At 38.9% G+C, this 23824-nt stretch overlaps 1 protein-coding gene across 1 annotated transcript in view; it reads right to left on the bottom strand.

Annotated features, from left to right (window-relative positions):
- Positions 1–714: 714 nt before the first annotated feature.
- XDH (xanthine dehydrogenase) overlaps positions 715–23824 on the bottom strand; it is a 77851-nt gene continuing 54741 nt past the window's right edge. Inside the window, exons 21-35 of the mRNA XM_044659590.1 lie at positions 23288–23421; positions 23064–23151; positions 21388–21474; positions 19998–20189; positions 19707–19852; positions 19275–19356; positions 17805–17900; positions 15466–15594; positions 14414–14488; positions 12681–12733; positions 9789–9903; positions 8153–8218; positions 5071–5259; positions 3249–3425; positions 715–1372 (exon numbers count right to left, since the gene is read on the bottom strand). Coding sequence (XP_044515525.1) covers positions 1322–1372; positions 3249–3425; positions 5071–5259; positions 8153–8218; positions 9789–9903; positions 12681–12733; positions 14414–14488; positions 15466–15594; positions 17805–17900; positions 19275–19356; positions 19707–19852; positions 19998–20189; positions 21388–21474; positions 23064–23151; positions 23288–23421 — 1680 coding nt within the window. The 3' untranslated portion in view covers positions 715–1321. The remainder of the gene's footprint in view (positions 1373–3248; positions 3426–5070; positions 5260–8152; positions 8219–9788; positions 9904–12680; positions 12734–14413; positions 14489–15465; positions 15595–17804; positions 17901–19274; positions 19357–19706; positions 19853–19997; positions 20190–21387; positions 21475–23063; positions 23152–23287; positions 23422–23824) is intronic.

Below are 23824 nucleotides of genomic sequence, written 5' to 3'. Positions count from 1 at the left end.
CTAAGACCATGCTGAGATTACTTTGGGGATTCACTGCTTAAGAGATCTGTGTAATTATTCCCTCCATTAACACAGGTCACATTCCTTCTACAACTAGTGCCAGGTCTTCAGGAGGGGTTATGGCTGAGAACGTTATCCCGTTTTGGTTTGTCTTTGGTGGAACCTCTTAGAACATATCCAGGCTATTCCTCAGGTAACACAGTCTCTCCTTACATAGATTCATAACCTCTTTACCTTGGTAGAACCTGGTAGGGACTCAATAAAGATTTGCTATTGGCGTGTTTAATTTATGCAAAGCATCTTTGATTTTCTCAGTTAAATTTATGAGTTTTATCTACTAACCCAACTCAGTGAACCAAGACATAGGGAGTTACCTGAGATACCTAGACTTTAAATGACTTGCACAGGGACCTATAGCTAGTAAGAATCAGAGATGGGATTTGAAGCTCCGTATTTATCAACCAAACTATACTTCCTTTCTTGATCCATGTAGTTCAGTAGTTCCCAAACTTTTTTGGCCTATCACCCCCTTTCCAGAAAAAATATTACTTAGCCCCCTGGGAATTAATTTTTTTAATGGCAATTAATAGGAAAGATAAATGCACCTGTGGCCATCACCTCTCCTCCTGGATTGCTGCAGCACCCACCAGGGGGCAGTAGCACCCACTTTGGGAATCACTGATGTAGCTATACAAAATAAAGTCAAATCAACTTTTAATTTTATTTGTTTTCTTTTTTTTAATCAGCAAACAGGTTTGTTTGTTTTTCCTCTTACAAAATTTAAAACATGTATTTTCTATTGCCCTTAAACACAGAGGAAAGCTTTGAGTTTCAAGTTTTGGTGGTGTTGGGAGAGGAAATATAAGTGGATTCCAAAGAACTTTGTTCTGAGTTCTCAGAGGCTGAAAATTTTGGCTAGAAAAATTCCAAGCAGACTGGCTCCAGTTTGTGAGATTATCTCAAATAGTTTGATTGTTTTCTCTGATGCTATCCTAAACAATAGTGCTAAATTTGTAGTCAATTTTTTTAAAGGGAGCTATGGAATTTTTAAATTAAATCAGTTGTAAATGAATATTAGTAACTATGTAGTTACTACTATTGAACACTTAAAGTTGTGAATTTGCTCATCATCTCTATTGAAAATCACATTTAAGATTGAAATCTTCCTAAGTGTTCAATTTCCTTAATACAGAAAGGGGGTAATGACCCAGAAAAGTTTTTATGTTGTGCATTTAGAGTCTTTGATCCCATGGCAGGTATTTTCCTTTTCTCTTAGAGGCACCATCTGCTCAACAGAGAGCTTGATCTGTGGACTTTCTTCTCAGACTCTTATAGACCATGACTTGCAATTTGCAGGCACTTCTGTAACACACTGCAGAGGAAAGAAAACAGTCGTTGACTAACAGGTTCCTTTCGATACCTCCTTCCACTTACACTCACCCACTCCACAATTAAACACATCCCTTTTGGAGCACAGCATTTTACACTGGCTGCAGTCAATGCCTCCAGAACAGTGACCTTCATAGAATTTTTGGTTAATAGCAACAGCTATTCATTTAAACGAGAATGGGAAAACCTACATTGTGTTGTGTGGCTTCCTCCATTGACATATTAAAATAATTAGATGGAAATGGGACCTTGAAGAGGATTTATGGGAGGCCACAGATGAAAGTAAGACAAATTGGAAAAGTTGGGGAGGTTTTAGAATCACTATCAGTGGAGGGATTCTTGTTATCATCATCATTGCCATGATCTTTATTTCTTTATCTTTTTGATGGATTTCAGATAGAAATGGTCATGGCCCATGTCAATATATTCCTTTTATTCCTTTATATGTAATGTTTAAGGACTATTGTGCCAGGAGATAAACTTACTGTGCTTTCTAAAAGAATAAAAGCATTATGATATAAGCCCGTTTTCTGCTAAATTTTTATTATTGATGAAATGTACTTAGGACTTACAAAGGGAATCAAAGGACTCTATATTCATTCAATTCCAGACACACTCTGACATAAGACACTAGTTCTGAAGTTTAGACCAGGGAAGAAGCCCTCCCACAAGCAGTTTTTGCAGGATCTCTTTTAAGTGTACCAGCATACAAGTAGGACCAAATCAGCATTTCTCAAAGGGGTGTCATTAAAAAGAATCTTCTTAATTATCATTTGTCTCTTCTCACAGGGCCATAACACATTAGGATTTCTATAAATGTTAGTAACCGACTTTGAAGAAGTGAATTTCCTGCGTATTATTTATATCTCCTTTATTCATATCTGTTAAAAGCATAGGTAACAACTATGCATTTGGACTTTTTTTTTTTAGCTCTAAGGATTCAACCTAACATATGGCCAGCAGGCCAAAGCCCTGCTATAAAACTACTGTTTTGAGAGTTTTTCTTATCATTTTATTGCTTCTTTGAAGAGGCTGAGCCGTTGGAGGTAGAACTAGGGTGGGGTATGTGAACCTTTGCTTCAGGTAGGAAAATTGAGAGAGTGCTCACTTCTGGAAAATATTTCCTTCTCTGAAAAGCACTGCTTCCAACAGTTGGTGTGCCAGGCTTTGCCCTTAGAGTAGCGATAGTTCTAAAGCTGGAAGGGACCTCGGAAGTCATCTATTGTTTTAACCTCCTTGGAACGGAAGAAAATAAGGCCCAAAGAAATCAAGTGACTTTCACAAAATCATATAAGTATCATACATAATGGGTAGGATTTGAACTCTAAAGTCCATGTGCTCTTTTAAACTACAAGATGTCGCAAGATACACTTCCTTCCTCAAGACTACAACCTTGGTAAGTCTTCTTGCCACCTCTAACCTAAGCCTGGGTGAAAATACTGCCAATTATGGCTCTCTTTGGCACTCTATAAATACAGAATCTTAGAGCTGTAAAGGATTTTAGCTCAGTGTAGGAATCCCTTCTATTGCCTCCCCAAGTAGTTATCTAATATCTCAATTAGATGACTTCTAGTGGTAGGAAACCTCCTATCCAATGAGATAGTCCCTTATTATAAGGCAACTCTCATTAGTTCTTTATGTCAAGCCTGATGCTGATTTCCTATGACTACCCCATTGGCCATAATTTGTTATATTGCTAAAAGTTACTCATCAAGCCTATGCTGTCTACCTGAGAAGGAGCCTGAGAAGGCCCTCTCCTTAGTTCCTCAGCCCTGGGTTTCACAACAATTCACAGTAAGACTGCTTTCCAAATCCTTTACATTCTATCAGGGTTGTCATTAAGACTAAGGGAATCATACCAGAGTGGTGAATTTGTCCACACAGGCATTGCGAATCTTCTCTGGAGTGGCAGGGCTGTTCAGCTGGAAAAGCTCCTTCGTCTTAAAATCTGCCTGCTGAGCACGAGCTGCATAGATAGCATCCTTGATGGCAAAGAAGATGGAGGATGCCAGAAAGAGGGGGGGCTCTCCAACAGCCTATGCAAACAGAAAGTAGAGTAAAGGAGTCAAACTGAGCCTAATGCTTTTTATTTGTTGGGCAGGAACCCAGATCCCATGGGTATATAGAAACAGAGTATGAGCTATAAACAGGAACCTTCCTCAATGAGGCAAAAATGAGAGCCAACCCTGGGACTTGGATCTCATCATCCCTAGATGAATGGACAAAGAATGAAGTAGAACCTTTATTTGTCTTTGGAGTTGACCCAGTTCTTCATTTATCTATTGCCTCCTCCTGATAGTTTTGGAATCAATGTTCTCCCTTTGAAAAGGTCTATATGCTATAAAAAATATCCCCATTCCCAGATGGTTGAGGGAACACAAGTGAAGTTAAATCGTATTAAAGATAAAATGGTTTTAGGAATGGCTAAACAAATTGTGGTCTGTAAATGTATTGGGCTAAAAGAAACAAAGGATATGATGAAAACATGAAAGCATTGAAAGATATGAACTGATGCAGAGTGAAGTAAGCAGAGCCAGGAAAACCACATACACAATGACTGCAACAATGTAAATAGGAAGAACATTAACTGCAAAACCATCAAAAATGACTTACAAAATTACAAAGAATAAAACTTGATCCCAAAGACAAGACATGAGAAGACAACTTTCCCCATTCTTTGAATAAAGTGGGGTGTTCACAAGCATGAAACATTGACTATGTTGCTAGGTTTTTTTCAATGTCCTAATTAGCTTTGCCATATTTCTTTTCTTCATATTTTTCTTTTAAAAATATTTCACATAAAAGATGACTCTCTGAGAGGGGAGTGAAGAAAGTATGTAAGGCAAATGAAAGCAATATAATGAAACAATAGCTCCTATTTATATATCAGTTTACATCCATTATCTCATCCAAACAACAATCCTGTCAGGGAAGTACTATTTGCTCCATTTTACGATGTAAAAGTAAAGTTCAAAGAGCCAGAGGAACTTACTCATGGTCATAGTGGGCATCTGAGGCTGCACTGGAAACCATACTTTCCTGAATCTTATGCTGGCTCCTTTCTCATATCATAGCCAATCTTTATAACATCACTAGGAGAATATTACCATGGACCCTGATTAATTACTGCTGAAAAGAAATCCAGGTAGCAGTAATCATAACAAAATCTCAATATCTTCAGATCTCCAATCAAGATCATCTTTAAACCATCTTACACTTATACTTAGTTTTATATAGTGAAATAGATTAGCTTTTGAGGAAGTTAGGGAACAAGTTCCTGTGTTGAGCTTCTGCCCCATTAGGGGTGAAGCCATCCTGTCAGCATTCATAAAAGAGTAGACTGAGACTTGCCTGAGATCTAAGATAATCCCTGGAAAAGCTGAGTCTTCCTTTGTTTAATACTTATGGAGCAGGACTAACTCAAATAGACTAATCTAGAAATCTTTCTAAGCTGATTCTAAATGAAGCAGATTCATATTTCTTTAAGGCATCCCTCCAAATTCAGATGCAACTGGATGCTTCAGAATTTGGCCAGGATACCCCAGAGCTAGCACCCACCTCCACTTGTTTCCAAGAGAGCAAGACTGTTTTAGATATAGACAATGGGTAGATGAAAAGACTTTTACACTAACTCTGAAAGACACATTTATTAAACCCAAATATGTAGACCTGTAGTGATACCTTAGAAGCATAGATGGCTTTTTTGTTAGGACAATCCCGGAGAAGGGACACTCTAAAATCAATAGGGATGTTGCCAAAGGCAGGGATCTTGTAAGTCCCGGGTCCCCGAGTATGCAGGCTCCCCTCAGGAGAGTAATGCAGCTCCTCCAGAGTAAAGAGACCGAGGCCTTGGACAAATGCCCCTTCTACCTGCAAGAAAAAGATCCATTCATTACTCTAGCCATCAACACCAAGTATGGGAATTTCTCCAAGGTATTTTTTCCATAAACAGAGAACCCAAATCTAATGAGAGCTGAGAAATAGCCTAACAGATGAAGGAAGGTATGGGGAGGTCATTGTATCATTTCTCTAGAATATCTAAAGTATTCAGAGCCTAAACAATGGTGGATATATACCATTCCATTACTCTTCATTAATGTTCTACTTCCAGCCCTTATGGTGACTTCTCCACTAGTTGTTGGCACTTCCACCAAGAGTTTGACCCAAACAAAGGGTTTGGTAAAATATTGGCACATGTTAGCAGGGGATGGAGGGGTGGAACTTCTCGATTCCCCCTCTCCCCAGCACCCAAGAACATTTTCTCATGCCCCATCCCTCTATCCAGCTGCCCAAATCAAGCACTTCCTCCCTCTGCTCTCTAGGGTAATTTGGGAGGAAGCTTGAAGTTGCAGTTTGGGCACTCAAACTTGAAAACCTTCACCAGTGTTGGTATAGAAGATTCCCAGTTATTACAATCATGTAGATAGTGATAAAAGCTTTGATGAGTAAGGAGATTCAAATGTTGATCAACATTTTTTTGTGGGAATCAGACTTTTGCTTTCATTGGTAATAGGAACACAATATGATACAACTCTAACTTTGTAGATCTGTAACATCTCTGCCCATCTTTTAATCTGAAGAGAGTTGCCAGCAGAAGTCAGAATTTAAATTATTTGCCCAGGATTCACACAGCCAATAGGTGAGCTCAGTTCCTCAGAAGTGAGACTTGAACCTAGGTCTTGCTGACTCTGAGGCCAGATTGTGATTAGCTACAACAGAGATATCACATATGTAGTCCCCTCCTTGCCTAAATACTCTTAATAGCTGCAGAGTCAGATTTAAATTATTGTTGTTTAGTCATTTAGCCATGTTGACTCTCTGTGACCCCTTGGACATTATGATTTTTTTGGCAAAGATATTTGGAGTGGTGTGCCATTTCTTTCTCCAGTGTAACTCCATTTTACAGATGAAGAATTAATATAAATAGGGATTAAATGACTTGTCCAGACACAACTAGTAAGTGTCTGAAGCCGGATTTCAATTTGCATCTTCCTGACTCCCAGCCCAGTACTTTATCCACTGAGCCACCTAGCAGGGAAATATCTAACATAATAAGCAAAAGTACAAATGAACACAGATAATGTTAATATGTGGTTTTCTAAATGAATATATGGCCCACAGACATGCTAGACAATTTAAATTTCTGAATTTCTATGTGAGCTTGATATCACTGAACCTCACAATACTGTATCTATGTTAGTCTTCATAAAAAAAAATCCTGATAGGAAGGAAAAAAGAGGACCTTCCTTTTATCTCTGAGGAATCTGAGATGTAAGGGAGAGAAAAAGCTTTTTCTGCTTATAGTTCCTGGTGGTATCACACAGAGAAAAAGCAAGCTTTCTCCTATGTGTGGAATTTCTGCTCACTGGCTGTGATATCACAAACAGAGGACTGACCTAAATGTGTTCCAAAGTCCTTTTATCACTAATGTCCTGTTAATACACAAAAAGTCCCTATGAATTCAGTGAATCCATAGTATCCTAAGGAGAAATGACCTGCTTCACTGGATCTCTACATATTGTGTTATTATTACTCCTGTTATTAGAAATAGGATTTCTTTTCTGTACCAATTGCTCAGCTCAGCATTTCCATTCAATTACTTCCTTTGTCTTTCCCCAAATCCCATGTGTGTCCCTTACACACACACACACACACACACACACACACACGTATGTATGTGTATATATATATATATATATATATATATATATATATATATATATATATTGTTCACATATTTTGCTTATCTCTTTAATTCTGAATCTCCTACATTTTATTAGTCTGGACGCTTCCCCTTCCCAACCCCTTTCCACCTCCACACCCAGCCCTCCCAATCAATGATCTCTGGTACAAATGCCAGTTCTTCATTTCTTATCTCTACCATAAAATTTCTTAGCACTTTTGAGGGAGGAAGGGAGCTACAATAACTTCCAATCTCCCACTCTTTCTTGGAATAGATCTGATGACTTGTCTACCACTTTCTACTCCAAAAATCCTTGACTCTAGATAAACTGGGTATATACAATACTGCTTTATTGGGGGAAGGGAGAGGAATGTTGTTCTTGATCTGTGACTCCATGAATGTAAGAAACTTCTTATGAGAAAACTCGCTCTACCAACGCAGCTCAACAATTCTTCTCCAACTTACAGTCATAGAGAAATGCCTGGTGTACTTTAACTAACTTGCTTGGCATCTAATAGCCAATATATGCCAGAGGGAATATTTAAGTCTTGTCTTCCCTATTCTGAGGCCAGCTCTCAATTCACTAGGCCATGTTGCTTCTCACCTAATACTTTTACTATTTAGTGGTTTGTGCCACCTTTTAAAGGTGTTAGTTCATGTTAGTATTTTTTTCCTTAAATTATAAATGCCCACTAAACAGGGACCTGGTTGATCTAAAACCATTCTTTATAGTTCCTCAAACAATAGGCAAATGTGCTTAATAAGCAAGTTTTTTTTAATTAATTTATTTTTCAAATGACAAAAATACATTTTTCTCCCCAAAGAAAAAAAGAAAACCAAAACACAACCTTTATAAAATATATGCATAGTCAAATAAAAGAAATGACTGAATTGACCATATCCTAAAACTATCTCTCTCTCTCATTCTATACCCCAAATTCATCCATCATCTATCCATCTAGATATCTAGATGAAGGTGACTGAAGGTAATAGCAGGATATAGCAACTGAACCAAAAGATCAAAATGGACACACCAGTCTCCAAATCTGTTTCAACCCTCATTTTCTATGGGATCCTTACCTGTCCAATATCTATAGCTGGATTCAAGCTGGAGCCAACATCCATGACGATGTCCGTGCGGATATTCTACAAAGAAAGGAAAAGTTGGAGCACTTTGAATACAGAGAAATATCAAAAATAACAACCAGGACCTTGACTAGGTTAGGCTCTGGGCGTGCCATAGTGAACACTGCCTTTCCACAGTTTCACTGCTGTACACGTGGTATCCCAGACCCATTTGATCCACAGAACTAACTGATCTCTGAATTCTTCTGTCCTGGCTCAAGTCAGCCTGTTGCAACCATCGTCCAGATAGTAGGAATCAGGGACCACTGCCAGACCCTTCCCATCCTCTTCAGAAAGTTCAGCTGTATTTACAATCTATAGTATCAATAGCCACCAACACTATTTTCTCTATGGAAAGATTGAAGAAGTCAAAAAGAATTTCTCAAAAATAAATATACTCAATCTTACAGAATGGTACCATCAGAATACCGTAAGAGGGAACCAAGATAGTTGCCTGGAAAAACATATCAGAGAAATAGTTTTCTGTCCTCTGAATCTGATTGTTGCTAAATTTATGTGTAAATAATGTATGTGTCATCTCCATTCAGATCTATAAGATGAGTCTCTGAAAACCACTGTTTCCCCCCAACGTTAGTGCACAGTGATTGAAATCTATGAGCCCAAAGAGATTTCTTGGACAGATTAAACCTTCAGCTGCAATATGTGGATACACATACATGTTCACTGAGAAGCATGTGAATAGAGAGATAAGAAAAGTGTGACTGAAAATCCAATCATAATAGCCTAATCTTATTTGCCTACTTAGAGTCAATTAGAGTCAACACTAGAAATCAGATCTTCCTTACCCCAAATCTACCAGGCTATTATTCTCTCTACCTTTGTATCTCTGATGACTTGCATGATGCCTCGTTGGCCCAAAGTAGGCACTTAATAATTTTTAATTAATTAATAAATAATTTGAGCCCTGAAGATTTAGAGCAAGGTAGAAGTTTTTAGAAGATAATAAATTTAGCATTATCAAATAAGTAGTACATTTGTGATTATTAAGTTGCATTTTTTGAGATCCTAGGATTTAGAACTGAAAGGAGTCCTCCAGATTAACTAATCCAATCTCCTCCTTTTGCAAATAACAGAAATGAAACCATAAAGTAAAGTAATTCATTCAAGGCCAATAGGTAGCAAGAGCAAGGTTTTAAACCTAGGTCTTCTGACTCCTGAGCAAGTGTTCTTTGTACTTGAGGTTCACTAAGTACATTCATTAGTATTAATTGAAGGTTCATGGTACATAGCTCAATTATTTTTTAATGTTCTAATTTCTTGCAAAACCATCAGATTTTGAGCCAAAAGGTCTGTATTTGAAACTGTTACTTCTCTGTGATCTCAGCCAAATCACTTATCACCTCTGGATCTCAGTTTCTTCATCTATAAAGTGGGGGTAAGTGGTTAAACTAGGTTCTTTCTCAGGTCCTTTCCATGTCTTGATATACAATTCTATCATTTATGATGTCTATGATCCTTTAAAGATTTCAATCCTAAGACTCTATAATTTTTCTTGAACCAAGGGTTTTCCTTCCAATAACTCACTATGTTACTGGTTAACTCCAGAATAAGAGAGTTTCAAGGTTTTTACCTTATGATCCCCTGTTAAGCAGTCAATCTCAACCTCAGAGCAAGCCACACCATAGGAGAAGTAGTGGAAAGGATTTCCAGAATTGGTTTCAAAGCTATAGCCCAGGTTAGGTGTTCTGAGGAGAAAATACATCATGCATTTCAAATGCCACAAAGATTAATAGCAGAAATAAAAAAGGCCTCCTCTACAATGGGAATCAATGGCTAATAAATACACTTGTAAGGTTCACAGAGCAGTTCCTTCTCCATAACTATTATTCTTGTTTTTACAGATGAGGAAATTGAGTTTAGAAGAGGTCAAAGTACCATAGATAGAGAACTAGAAGTGTCATTATTAGACATCCAAGCCAAACTTCACTTACAGAGAAGGAACATAAGACCTAGAGAAGTTATAGAGCTGATGCTCCACCCCAGAGAGGTAAAGAGGGCTTCCCAAAGTCACTGAGGTAGTTACTGGTAAAGCTGGTATGGAAACTAAGTCCTCTGATGCCAAAATCAATGACTTCTCATTTGCACCACACTGCCTTTCAAAGAAATGTAACCTTTCTCCTTGAGATCAGAAATGTTTTTCACTTTCATCTTCCAACTATTCACCAACAAAGTCCAAGTATTATTAACATAGGACATATTGCCTGGCAAGAAAACCTAGGTATTTCATAATGTATGATCTCTGCTCCTTGCTATTATAACCATTTGTTTTTATGAGTATATTGCTATAAATCAGGGTATATTAATGAGTCAAGTCTTGTAAATCAGAATTCCATCCCTGTTTTCTGGGAGGATAATGAGAGCTTCAGAAAGGCTGCAGACATGTATAAGCTCACAGAGTTAAAATAAAACTGTTGTTACATTCGAATCCAGGCTTCTCAGTTAGAAGAATCTACTTTCAAGGAATTTGGGGGCCATATTGTTGCCAAGTTTACCTTATTTCTAAAATAGTAGTAAAATGTAAGCTATGTAAAATGGTAGTAAAATGTAAGCTATGTAAAATGTAAGAGGAGCTGTCTTACTTTTATATTTTTATCCCCAGGGCAATGACAAAATAGGAACTTGGTGATTGTTAAATATTTGATTACGTGAAAAAAATTAAAATAGAGCCTCATACATGTCTTTAATATTCTCTGTGAAAAATTGGTTACTCAGACAATTATTCAGACAGTCTAGATCAGTAATGGTGAACTTATGGCACAGGTGACAAAGATGGCACGTAGAACACTCTCTGTGGGCATGCAGCCACCACCAACCCCAGAATTCATTACTAGAAAGGCAGAGGGACTCAGGCAGAGCTCTACCTTATCTGATGACTTTTTTTCACTTCCCCCACCCATCTGCCCATCAACCCAATGAGAGTGCACAGAGGGTAAAGTGGGCAGCTCACTGGAGGGGAGCAGAGTGCTTGGGTCACTCCCCTCCCCTTCTCTACACTGGCTGAGAACATTCCTTACATCACCCAGTCCTCTGCCCAGCAGCCCAATGGAAGTGCTTCCTCCCTCCCTTGTGTGGGGTAAGGGGGGCAGGGGTATGCCTGGCACTTGATGAGGGGGAGGGGCACAGCAAACTATCTCTGGTGGGGGAGGGACGGGCACAGAATTCAGTCTGAGGGGTGGGGGGGCTTGGCACTTAGTCTCTAAAAAGTTCACCATCACTGGTCTAAATACAAATTTTAGTGTAAACTGCTTTGTTTTGCTCTCTTCTGCTGATATATTTGTGACCTTAGCAAAAATAAATAAATAAATAATACATACATACCAACACACACAGATAGGTTTCATGCCCAAAAAAGTCCATTAAAAGCAAATGAAATGAATGAAATAGTATTATGCAAATCTAATTTTTTTTTGTGAATGAGAAACTGAAATTTTGCTAGTTCAAACTTCACAGGAAGAGATAAAATCAAAATGAGCCCAAAGGTGAATGGGTGTTCATCCATTTCTGAGTCCTTAGGGATCTTGGTTGCTAATATATTTCAAAGAGGCAGTGTGGTAAAATGAGTAATGTTCTGGACTCAAGAGTTGGGGAAGATGGGGTTCAAAAACAGCTTCTGATACTCCTCACTGTATGGACAAGTCTTTTAACCTCTCTGAGCCTTAGATTCTTCAACTATAAAATGGGAATAATAATGCATGTAGTGCTTAGTTCACAGAATGGTTGTAGGGTACAAATAATAAGATGTATTATAAAGCACTTTGCAAAGTTTAAAACCTATAAAACATCATGACTGAGCAAATGGCTCAACCTTTTGATGGCCTCAGGCAACTGTCTATGGCTATAAATTGCAAAGCATGCTGAACTTCTGTTTACCTTGGTTTCCACAACCATAAAATGGGAATAATAATAGTACCTATCAGAGTTATTGTGAAGATCAAATGAGATAGTATTTGTGAAGTACTTAGCACAGTGCCTGGCACATAGTAGGCACTTAATAAATGTTTAAATGATTATGTAAATCATTCTCATCATCTGAATTAGAAGGAAATTCTTCCAAGTTCTCTATACCTGTGGAATCATAGTCCTGATCTTAAAAAAAAAGAAGCAATTTATCTTTATTTTTATTATTTAAAAAGCTAGAAAAGTAATTGGATCCTCTTGTAAATCTAGATTCAATATCTCCTTTGAGGTTAGCACTTGGTAATACAGTCCAAAGGTTCATGAGAAACATGTCAGCTCTATTTATCTGCTCCCAAATGAAAAATCCTGGGAATACCAGGTAACTAATCTACTCCCGCCATTGTACAACATGTCTAAGATGTTAATGAAAAACACGAATAAAGAGAGAGGTTGGCACTCTCTGTCTGTGCCTGGACACCAAATCAGAATTCATGATAGTGAATTTTTTTTCCCAACAGTGCCTTAATAACCAACTATGATGAACTAGAAAAGAATTCAGAGTTACCTATAAAATCCTGTGGCAGACAGACTCACTGGTGCCAAGTAGGCAGCATTGACCTGAGGGGAGGAAATGATGATGAGAGTTATGGGGATATTACACATCCAACTTCTAACTTTGGAGAGGATTATTGAAAGACAGCTAGACCTGCTATTCTAAGCTATAATTTGACTATTCTCCCAGTCACTGGAGCTTCAAACCTCAATCAGCATTGCTTCTTCTCTCTTCATGTCACCAAGTCCTTCTGACTTTTCCTTTATAATGTTTCTTTTCTTAAAAAAATATTTGCTTGTTACATTAAAGTTCCCAGGTAACTCTTCCTCTTTCCCATCCCTGTGCTAGAGAAAGGCATCATTTGACAAAAAGATATATGTATGCATAAACTATTTGTCTTGCTTTTTTCAATTTATCAGTTCTTTCTCTGGAGCTACAATTATTCTTTCCAGCTTTGCTACCACCATTCTAATACAGTTTATCATCACCTGAAACCTAAATCTATCTCCCTGTGGATGCCCTCCATTGCTCCCAATTCTATCCTCAGGCCTCAGCAGAACAAAGTAAATTTTTCTTCCATGAGAGGGTCTTTCAAATACTTGCAAAAATTCACTGTCTCCCCACATGCAAGTCTTCTCTTTTCCAAACTAAAACTATTCAGTTCCTTCAATGTGGCATGATCCTCAGTGCCCTCACACAATTCTGGTCACCAATTCATGATATTGTGGTCAATGTTGTGTGTGGGGGGGTGGCATTCGGGTACAGCTCACTGAGGTAGGGAACTCCTGGTGAGGAAACTCTTTTTACCAATGCGGGTCAGAAACTGCTCTCATGTGTATAGTCTTAAGGAGAGGACAAGGACACTGAAAGTGAAGTGACTTGCTCAGGGTCATGTAGCCTCTCCTTAAACCATCTTACTCCCTTCCAGAGCCCTATATTTGTTGCAGATTGCTGTCAACTATATTTCTCATAAGGTATTAGTTTATTAACTTAATAAAGATAAACAGTGAAATTTAGGAGATCCATAGCTGGAAGAGACCCCAGAGGCCATCTAATCCAAACTCTTCATTTGATAAATGAGGAAAATGGAGGCCAGGGATTAAGTGACTTATTCCCTACAGATAGTAATGTTTATTACTAATCCTATATCAATGCAGATATACATAGTGTTGAACTGGGTGTATCTACATCAGTATAGGGCTAATCATGGTCAGTGTATCAAAGCTCTTCACAAAAGAACTGGTCAAAGGGAGGAATTTTGGGGGGACCAACAAAACTCACAAAGTCTGTCTATGAAGGCATAGAGATAGCTATAATCTGCATGAGTAGATGGAGCTCCCAAACCCAGGAAATCACTGGTCCTGAGCATTTTGTACTACAAATATTGGTAGGTCCTAAATTCACTATGTTTATCTTTAATAAATGCAGACTTACAGAAAGAACACTATCCACATTCAGAAGAAAAATTCTGCGAGTAGAAACACAGAAGAAAAACAACTGCTTGATCACATGGGTTAATGGGGATATGATTGGGGATATTGACTCTAAACGATCACCCTAGTGCAAATATCAATAATATGGAAATAGGTTTTGATCAATGGCATATGTAAAACCCACTGGAATTGTGTGTTGGCTATGGGAGGGGGTGGGGAGAGGGCAGGGAAAGAACATAAATCTTGTAACCATGTAAAAATATTCTTAATTAATTATTTGAATTTTTGAAATTAAAAAAAATGCAGACTTACCCAATCGTCCCAGGAACCATTGGGGTTTTTCTTTTTGAAGGGCTCCAGTCTTTGTAAGATGGTTTTACATGCTTCCTAAAAGAAAAAAAAACACATGGAAACCATGACCCACAAGCATATTGATCATTGATCATAGGACTGTAGACTTACAGCTAGAATAGGACCTTAAAGGTCACCAAATTAGACTCCTTCATTTTACATTGAGGAAACAGCGGGGAAAAAAATTTGCAAACAGAGGCAAAATGATTTACCCAGGGTCACCCAGCTAGTAAGTGTCTGAGGCTACATTTGAACTTGAGTCATCCTGACTCCAAGCCTAGCTTCTCTTCAACTACCCCCAGAGTCCTCTGAAATGTTAATTTGAGCCACCAAAGAAAATCAGAAAATGAACTCTGATCAACACTGTTCCCATAATTGTAAATAAGCATCATTTATTGCCCCTTCCCCACTGCCAGTTCCCAGAAGATACAGAAATGCCCCAGAATCCTGGGGTTCAGGCTGGTATTGCCTGAAGAATGGAGGCAATCTCTGACTCTCTCTATGATTAGATATCTATAGTATAAGGACCTTAGCTGAAGAGAACACTACATAGAAAAGAGGCTAAGAAAGTAGTGTTACTCAGTGTGCCATTTTGATTCTTCAGTTATTGCCAGAGGAAACCTTTGGTATATTTTTAAAATACTGATGTCATGGCTGTCTATGTAAAGAGACTGTTCAGACTATATATTAGCTCCTCATTTCAGTCAGTTCTCCCAGAACTGACTTCACATCTCTTGACCTGACCATCTCACTTTCTCTCCACTATCCCATCCTGTCCAGTTCCCTGTCTTCAGTCTTGTTAGCTAAATGCTAAGATGTTAATGGAAGCATTTATGTGCCTTGTGGTTCCTCCGTGCCCTTGAGTCTGGAGGAAAAGGATCCTCCAGAGAAACAGAAATAGCGCATCGCCAAATAGCCTTAGCAGAACACTGCCACAGACATCCCAGGGAGACTGCTCTAGACTTGATCAATAAGCCAGCCAAGAGACCTATAGGGTCCCATATGATCCTTACATAGACTGCCTGTCCATTAATGTCAGTACTGACAGAGGCAGCTGTCGGAGAGGTGTTGGGTACTGTATTGGTGCTTGTTTCACTGATGTAAATCTTAGAGGTGGGAATCTTCAAGGCTTTGCTGGCCACCTGTAAAATGAAGAGTACATGGCTATAGGATATATTTATTTTTAGAAAGCATTACTAACAATGCTTAAAATAATAGAATCATCTCTTCTTATTAGCATTGGGAAAGAATTTAGAAATAATCTAGTCCAATCTCCCATCTCATACAGGAATCTTTGACACCTCTGGGATTCATTTTACTGATGTTACCTACTTAGAACTCATCCCTCCCCATACGTTTATCCTATAGGCACCATCACTAGGTCTTGTGAAAGGGTCATTAGATGTTAAGAGTTGGAAAAGACCTTTTTTAGACTGGATCCATGACTTTGTTGGAATTAAAGAATGTCCGATTGATGAAGCACCTTCTATAAATACAAAGAGATACTTGCCTCCTCTATATCTCGGAGTTGTAGAAAATTGGGGTACTGGTAGTTTAAATGACTTAGCAGCCATGATCACACAATCAATAAGTGTGAGGACTAGAGTCTCATAGACAATAGGCATGAGAGTCTAGATTTGAATCAAGATCTTCCTGACATTCAGACTGGCTCTCTATTCATTTCTATTTTATACATTTATACATTATACTTTACTAAGCCTCAAAAGTCCATGGAAATTATTTAACCCAACCCCTTCATTTATTCATATGACAAAACAGGCCTAGAAAAGAAGCATGAATTGTTCAGTCATTGGACTTCCATTTACTCATCTGCAAACTGTTATAGGTAAGTTATAGAGTAAACATAGATTTAAGTTAGGATAGCAATTTGACAGCTAAAAGCAAGCCTTGTCTGAGTGCATGGACATTCCAGGATAGAATGAAGAGTAAGGTTTGAAAAGGAGAGTGAACTTCTTGACTAAGCTGGAAGAAGGAGGGCGGATTTTGTGGTCCAGCTTGCTGAGACTCAAGTAGCTGTGAAGTTTTAGGATTCTAAAGAAGACTGAAGAGATCATCAATCAACAAACACATCCTAGGTTGAGATAAGGTCTTCAGATCTGCAGCTGGTGAATGGCTGTCAGATAGCCTTTCTCCCTAGGGCTTTATTTGGACTTACCAGCTAATCAAGAATTTGTTCTTATTCGGGTCATCATCTAGGATCAGCCTGAGCCATGAGAATCCCAAACTCCAGCCCTCTCCAACTTAGCTAGAGCTGTCTGGTAAGGGAAGAACCAGCTGAACTCCTTGCATTCTAAAGGCAGTTGGTTTGTTCCTTCAGTGTTTGAAATCCTTCACCCACTTTCCCACTTTACCAATATTAAAATCTGTTTTAATATACTTCCTGTGTCTCCTCTACACCAACAAGAACCCACTAATGAGTTACCTTAACATCCCTGGTATCCCTGGCTGTTTTGTGGACAGTTAAACTGTCGACTGTCATTACTCATTTCCCACATCCCCTGTGTGGTTAATTCAGTGTTTCTAGTCAGTCCTTTACCTTGTGGGTGTGGGTGAGTTCCCATTTGTGTTATTCCCTGGCACCCAGTCCAGGCCATCCTACCCCTTCCCCTATTTTATTTTTTCAAAAATTAAGATGGATTAAATGATGCCTAAAATCCTTTCTAGTTCTTAATTCTCTGACAATCTGCTAAAGTACACCCCTTGTACAACCACTCATTCGCAACAGGAGAGTACTAGTAATTATAGTAACTGACATTCATATAGAAAAATATGTTATAAAGAGATTCCTGCCCTCCCCACTCCGATTTAAACCTTAAAATAACTCTGTGAGTTAGGTGCTATACATTTTTCTGTGTGGAGGGGGAAGGGAAGAGGGGAATGTCTGCACTTGTGATTTCATCAGTGAGGAAACCAGCAGGGAGGATACTTTCTCTATAAAAATCTAAAATCTGTCTGCAGCTTATAGTGTTAAATAATAACCTGGATGCAATGAGAGGTTGCCATGGGTCACAATTATAGTATGTGTCAGAGCTGTGATTTGAATGTAGGTATTCTGACCCTCTAATATGCCACTCTACATTACTATCTCTCAATACCAATATTATGATCCCCATTTTACAGATGAGGAAACTGAGAGTCAAAGATTTGAAATGACTTTTCCAAGGTCATACAGTTAGTTAACGTCAGAGGTGGGACTTGAATCCAAGTCTTCTGGACTGCTTAGCCAACCTATTCATTATATGATGTTGCCTTTCTAGAAGAAACTCCTTGTGCTAAGATTTCCCCCACAAAGTATTCTTCTGTTATTGTTTTGCTCACTTATACTGCTTACTTGGATCATCTTGGTGTGAAGGCCTTGGCCCATCTCAGTACCACCATGGGTGAGAAGAACTGAGCCATCTGTGTACACATGTACCAGAGCTCCAGCCTGTGGGAAGAAGTCAAGACCACATCAGGATCACCACATGGGACCTACTCATATTTCAGTTTTCTTTACTCTTAGACTGAAGGTAGTAGTGCCCAACACAACATTTTCTGGAGAACACCCATAAGCACTAGAAGGTTAAATGCTATGCTCTGAGCCTTCTTTTCTTCTCTTTTTACAACTTCTTTCTTAATAATCCCATTCTTCCTCATGGTTCTAGCTATCACTGCAGATGACCACATATCCAGGTCCAGTTTCTTCCCTGATCTCCATTTCAGTGTCTCCAACACCCCACTGGACATCTCTACCTTGATATCCTCTAGAACCTCAAACTCAAAATAACCCAGACTGAATCTACTTACTGCTTCCTCTCCCAGCTTCCATGCTTTCAAACTTCCCAACCATTATCAATATCATTCTCCAAATTCTTTGTGTTAAAAAACTTTTATTTTTGATTCTTCCCTCTCCCTCATTCTCTATAGCCAATAAGTCTCCAAGTCTTGACAATTTATCCCCACAGTATCTCACATTTGTCCCTCCTTCTTCCCTTACATTGTCATTATCCTTGTTTGGGCTCTCTCTCATCATCTTTATCTTGGACAATGCGATAAGCTCCTAAGTGGTCTTTGGATTTTTTCCTCTCAAAGCTTTCACATAGCAACCAAAATAATCTTCCTAATGAACAGGACTGACCAAATTATTCTTCATCTCAAAAATCTTTACTGGCTCCCCTTGGCATACAGGATAAACTCACCCTGAAATTTAGGGTCCTTGAAAATCTGACTTCCAATCTACTTTTCCAGCCTTATTCATCTTCTCCCATTCATTTTATCTGACTTTCAGCCAGACTGAACCACCAGGCATTCCCCAGTTTTGTCCTCCCATTCAGGCCTCTGGACAATTCTGTCCCCCATTCTACCATTCTACCATTCTGCCATTCTCCCACTTCCTTCACATCTCTACCTGTTGAAAATCTTCTATGCCTTCAAGGTTCAGTTTAGGGCTTCTATCATCTGGAAAGCCACCCCTCATCCTTTAGATAAAATAAAACTCTGCTTCCTCCTATTTCTTAGAGTCCTTGGTCTTGGTCATTTCATTGCCCTTGCTATTCTGCTTTGTACCTTATTTACAATTTTAATCATGATATCCCCAATATCTTGCACAATGCTGTTGGCATAATAGACACTTGATGAATGTTGATGGCATCACCAGCTGAAAAAGAAGTGCTAAAACTCAGCTCATCAATCATAGTCTGCTCTCTCCAATGAGCTCTACCCTGGACAAAAATACATATTCCTCCTGAAACAGCTTCTAGAGCAATAAAAATGAAGAGGACTTGGTCTATGGAAATGAAAGAGAAGAGACAAATTGAATTACCTGATTCAGAAAGGGAACCGTGAAGCTGATTCCAAACTTGGTAGGAATTATACACAACCCTCTCTTCTTCCAACAATTCTCCCTGGAAAAAAAAGAGTGACATTTCTCCAAAGACCCTATCCACTTGTGTGGGCCTTAACTCTTTGTATATCTCCTTTATTAGATTTTAAGTTCCTCGAGGGGAAGGAATATGTGCTTTCCCTCAATCACATTTTCATTTTCTCATTGTATCTCCCCAAGACTTGGTATACTGCTATGCATCTAGGATGTGCTTTATAAATATCTTTTGTTGTTAAAAATTCAAATTAGTATAGAAAATTTCAAAAGTTAACTTGACAGAAATGGAAGAACGCAATCACTGCCCTTTCCACAACCCAAGCTTCTCTATGTAGTAGGTTCTTGTTTTCTCATCCTTTCTTTCCCAGGTCTTACTTGTTAAACTTCTCGATCTCGCTCCTCCTGGCATGGTACTTTGAGCTTTCCAGGCATTCATCCCAGCACCTGGGCAAAGTGAATCCCTCCAGCTTCTGATTAAAGTGAGTCAGGTCTCCTTCCTTGTACATGTTCAGCCTTCGAACCTACACAACAAAAGTAGAGAGCTTCTGTGTGGTGGGGCACTCAGAGCCTCCAATCCAACCCTAAAAATGTTTCTGGAGACAGGTTAATGTATCCCGAGCAGGTCAACCCAACACCTTAGACAATGCCACTAATTTTGGTTCTTACTTCCTCTGCTGGAAGTCTACAGGTCAGGGCAACTTCACTCATCCAGTGTTCAGCAATGAGCATTCCCTGGGGCCCCCCAAAGCCCCTGAAGGCTGTGTTGGAAGGCAGGTTGGTCTTGCAGAGTTGGCCAGTACCCCGAATGTTAGGGATCTTATAGCAGTTGTCCATATGGAATAAAGCCCTCTCCATGATCTAAAGAAAAGGTGTTCCAAAAAGAAACAAATAATCCATCATTTTCACTTGGCTATCTCCAAAGATTTATCCTCTCTAGTTTTAAGTCAAATATCCCAGTCTTTGAATATGAGGAGCCCTAATTTCTTCAGTCACTTTCAGTTTACTGATCATGAAATTATAGGATGATAGATCAAGAGCTCAAAGCAATCTTAGAGGCCATCAAGTCCAACCCCCTCATTTTACAGATAAGGAAATTGAGGCTGACAAAACTTAAGTGACTTGCCCCAGATTATATAGCTGGTACATGACTGAGGAAGGATTTGAATTCTGTATTTCATGACTCAAAGTCAAGTCCTCTCTCTACTTCACCACTTAACTTAGTAGATGATAATATGGAGAATTAATGTGGCTTTAAAAAAAATCACCCCATGGCCAACCTAGTAACCTAAATTTAACTAGACTGGTTTTCAATAGACATTCGGTCTGTCTTAAGGTCCATAATTAAAACCTTTCCGGATCATTAAGCGTGTCCCAACTTGTGTTCTCCAGGGATAGCCTTCAAAAACCTACAGTCATTTGCATTTTAGGTTGAGGGATTATAGTGGAACTTGAACAGAATTACATCGTCCTATCTGTGCCCATTCCATCTCTAAAAAAAATAAAACTGCCCAATTACATCTGGTGCCAACTAGTCTTACATGCAAATATTTAACAATAGTGCTCATTTCCTTATTCTTCCCCATCCTCTGCTCCTCCATTTATCTACCCACCCACAGACGTAAGAGTTTTTGACTTATTCTTAAATTCTCCAGCCAGATCTATGCTCTTTGCATACTTACAGTTTATTCAGGTTACAGTCATAATAGCATAAAATGAGCCTCCAAACTAAGTTGAAACAATAAAAAATATGATATCCCTCATGACATCTTTCCTTTAAGAAGTCCAGTTCACTTAATAGTTGTTAATTAGCCACCATATTATCAATGTTGACTTGTTGGTGTCTCAAAAACCAAGTCATGCCCCTAGGTCTCTAGAACCAGTCATGGACAGATAGTTCTAGAGTCCAAGCTGTGCAGTGTGGGAGGTCCACTCCCATACTTCTTATGCTCAGAAACGTTTTGCTAAGCAATATTCACTATTAAACTTGCAGTTGGCGGGGTGTGGGAGGTGGGGTTTGGAGAAGATGGTGGCCTGTGGACACCAGGGCCTTACTTACACTCCCAGAGAGATCTAAAGTATTTCCTGCATTGCTGTAGTGTTCAACCTCTAGTGCCACAATCTTCCCAGTCTTCATGAAGCCAACCTAATTACAGAACAGACTTGTTAAGCCAGAGTACTTTTCCAATACTCTACCTCTCCATTCATCCCTTTCTTGCCCCTTTCTTTTGCCTCACAGGAAAAAAACAAAGGGAATAATATAGGAAGGATATAACAGAGGGAACCTAATAGCAGGTACTTCCTTCAAGAAAAAAGACAAACACTTTTTTAAGGTAAGTAGGGTTCAGGAGGAAGCTAACCTTGACTTCACTATCCTGAACATACCCCTACTCATTCATTGTTCCAGAAGAATATGAGTAAACTTGTTTAGAACAGGAGATTGTTTTGGTTTGCTCTTTTTTTTTTATCTTCAGCACCTGGCGTGATGATTTCCATATACTAGAAACTTAATAAAATAAACTTATTGAGTGAAATTGAATTGTTTCTTACTTGGGAGGGAGGGAAAAGGAGAAGTTGGGGAGCAGAAAGATAGTGAAATAAAGAAAGAATGATAAGGAAAAAGAATAGAGAAGAGGGGAAAGAGATCAAGGTATGACTTAATACTTTGCAGTAGATTTCAGTAGAATAGAAGGGTGTCAAGTTCAATCCACTAATAAGAGAAGAATACAGTATGCTAATCCAGTTTTATCAGTATGTGGCATCTAGAGAAAGGTTTCAATCTATGGGCAAATGCTCTTCTGAGCATACAAACATGAATGAAAGAGGGATGGTAATGGCAGGATACATTGGATCTGATGTCATGCCACTTTCTTTATGGCATTCAGTGACTGAGCAACCACAACTAAACTTTTTGTGGATGTGGTGCTCTATCCTTTTCAAATACATTCATACCCTTCCATATTTTATCCTTATAATAGCTCTCTAAGGTGGTTATTATCCTCCCCATTTTACAGATGAGGAAATTAAATACGGTATGGGCTTATGGTCATGCAGCTAGCACGTAAGTACCTAGATAGCAGCGACCAATTCATTTTTGCCTTTGGGTCCTCACAACCCGGCATGGTGCTTGATGCCTAACAGGGATCTAATAAATATTTATTGAATTAAATCAAACTAGATAGTGACAGATGGACGATTGAAAATCAAATCATCTCATTGCTAGTCCAGAGCTAAAACTACCAGAACTATAAGGAGGGCAGGATGATCTAGGCTTACCCCTGGGGCACTAAAATTTAGAGGGTGCCAATAGCACTTACTTAAAAGCACAGAAACAACTCATCTTAGCAGTTAATCAGCAAGAATAATTAAGATAAAAAGCTACCATATGGCATGTTGTCCTCTCTATCCATATCTTTACTGATTCCCTATCACAAAACAATATACAGGGGGCTCCATCTCTGATATCTACAGCTATATGACACTATCTGGAGGTCTCTTCCTACCAAATGAATTTTTCTTTAAAAGTTAAAGTCAGGACATAGTTCTTTGGAATTGTTCTGTGAAATTTGTCCTAGACTCCAAAATTGCTAGTTAACAGTTCTAATTCATGGTTCATCATGCTTCCTCACACATATGGGGAAAACCTGATCTAATTCATACATCTAAACTTCTGTCTTCCAATTATATGATCAGTCAGCATGGCTGAACCTGGCTTTGTTCCTTTAAATCTGATACCTTATATCTGGCCAAAAATGGATGTCTTCCACCAGTTATCAACATGTCTTCATCTCGATCCAGCATGCAACGGACAGGACGGCCAGTCCTGGGAGAGAGATCATTCCCCTTATAGAAATACCAACTCTTTCCAGAAACACACCCTAGAAATTAGCTTTCAAACCACAGCAGGAAGCCTCCCTTTCCCCCACCCCAAAATTCAACCTCTTGACTTTAGAACTTACTTGTAGGCAGCCAGAGCAACCGCTGTAGACACTACTGTGCTCCTTGTCTCCTTCCCTCCAAAACCTCCTCCCATTCTCTTCACTCGAACAACAATGCGATTTGCTGGGACCCCCAAGACTTTGGCAACAAAATTCTAGAATGAAAATGAGAGTAGGCTTCAGTGTTAGCATCCCTATGTTAGGCACTATGTCCAGGATTATGTCAATTCTAATGGTGTCAGACCCAACCTGCAGCAGTTCTAGTGGCAATAGCCTGTTAAGTTGGAAGGAGGGAGTTCAGAAATTTCTATAGTTAATCACACTTTGCATTGGCACCCAGCTCTAGTGCAATAGACCAAGCCCTGGCTGTTTTGTACCTAATGGGCTGTCAGCAAATCTCAGCAAGCCACAGGGGAGCATTTATTTCAAATTAATACGACACACACTAATTGCAGACAGAGAATTCTGCCAAAGAGTTTGTGCAGAGACAAGTGAAATAAAAAGAGTTTCTTGGTTTCAGATAGGACTTTCTTTTTTCTATTCTTCCTTCCTTCCTTC

The sequence above is a fragment of the Gracilinanus agilis genome, chromosome 2 (genome assembly GCF_016433145.1).
Source record: "Gracilinanus agilis isolate LMUSP501 chromosome 2, AgileGrace, whole genome shotgun sequence".
Classification (NCBI taxonomy): domain Eukaryota; kingdom Metazoa; phylum Chordata; class Mammalia; order Didelphimorphia; family Didelphidae; genus Gracilinanus; species Gracilinanus agilis.
The sequence above is the reverse complement of the archived record's forward strand: the minus strand, read 5'-3'. Positions and strand labels throughout refer to the sequence as shown.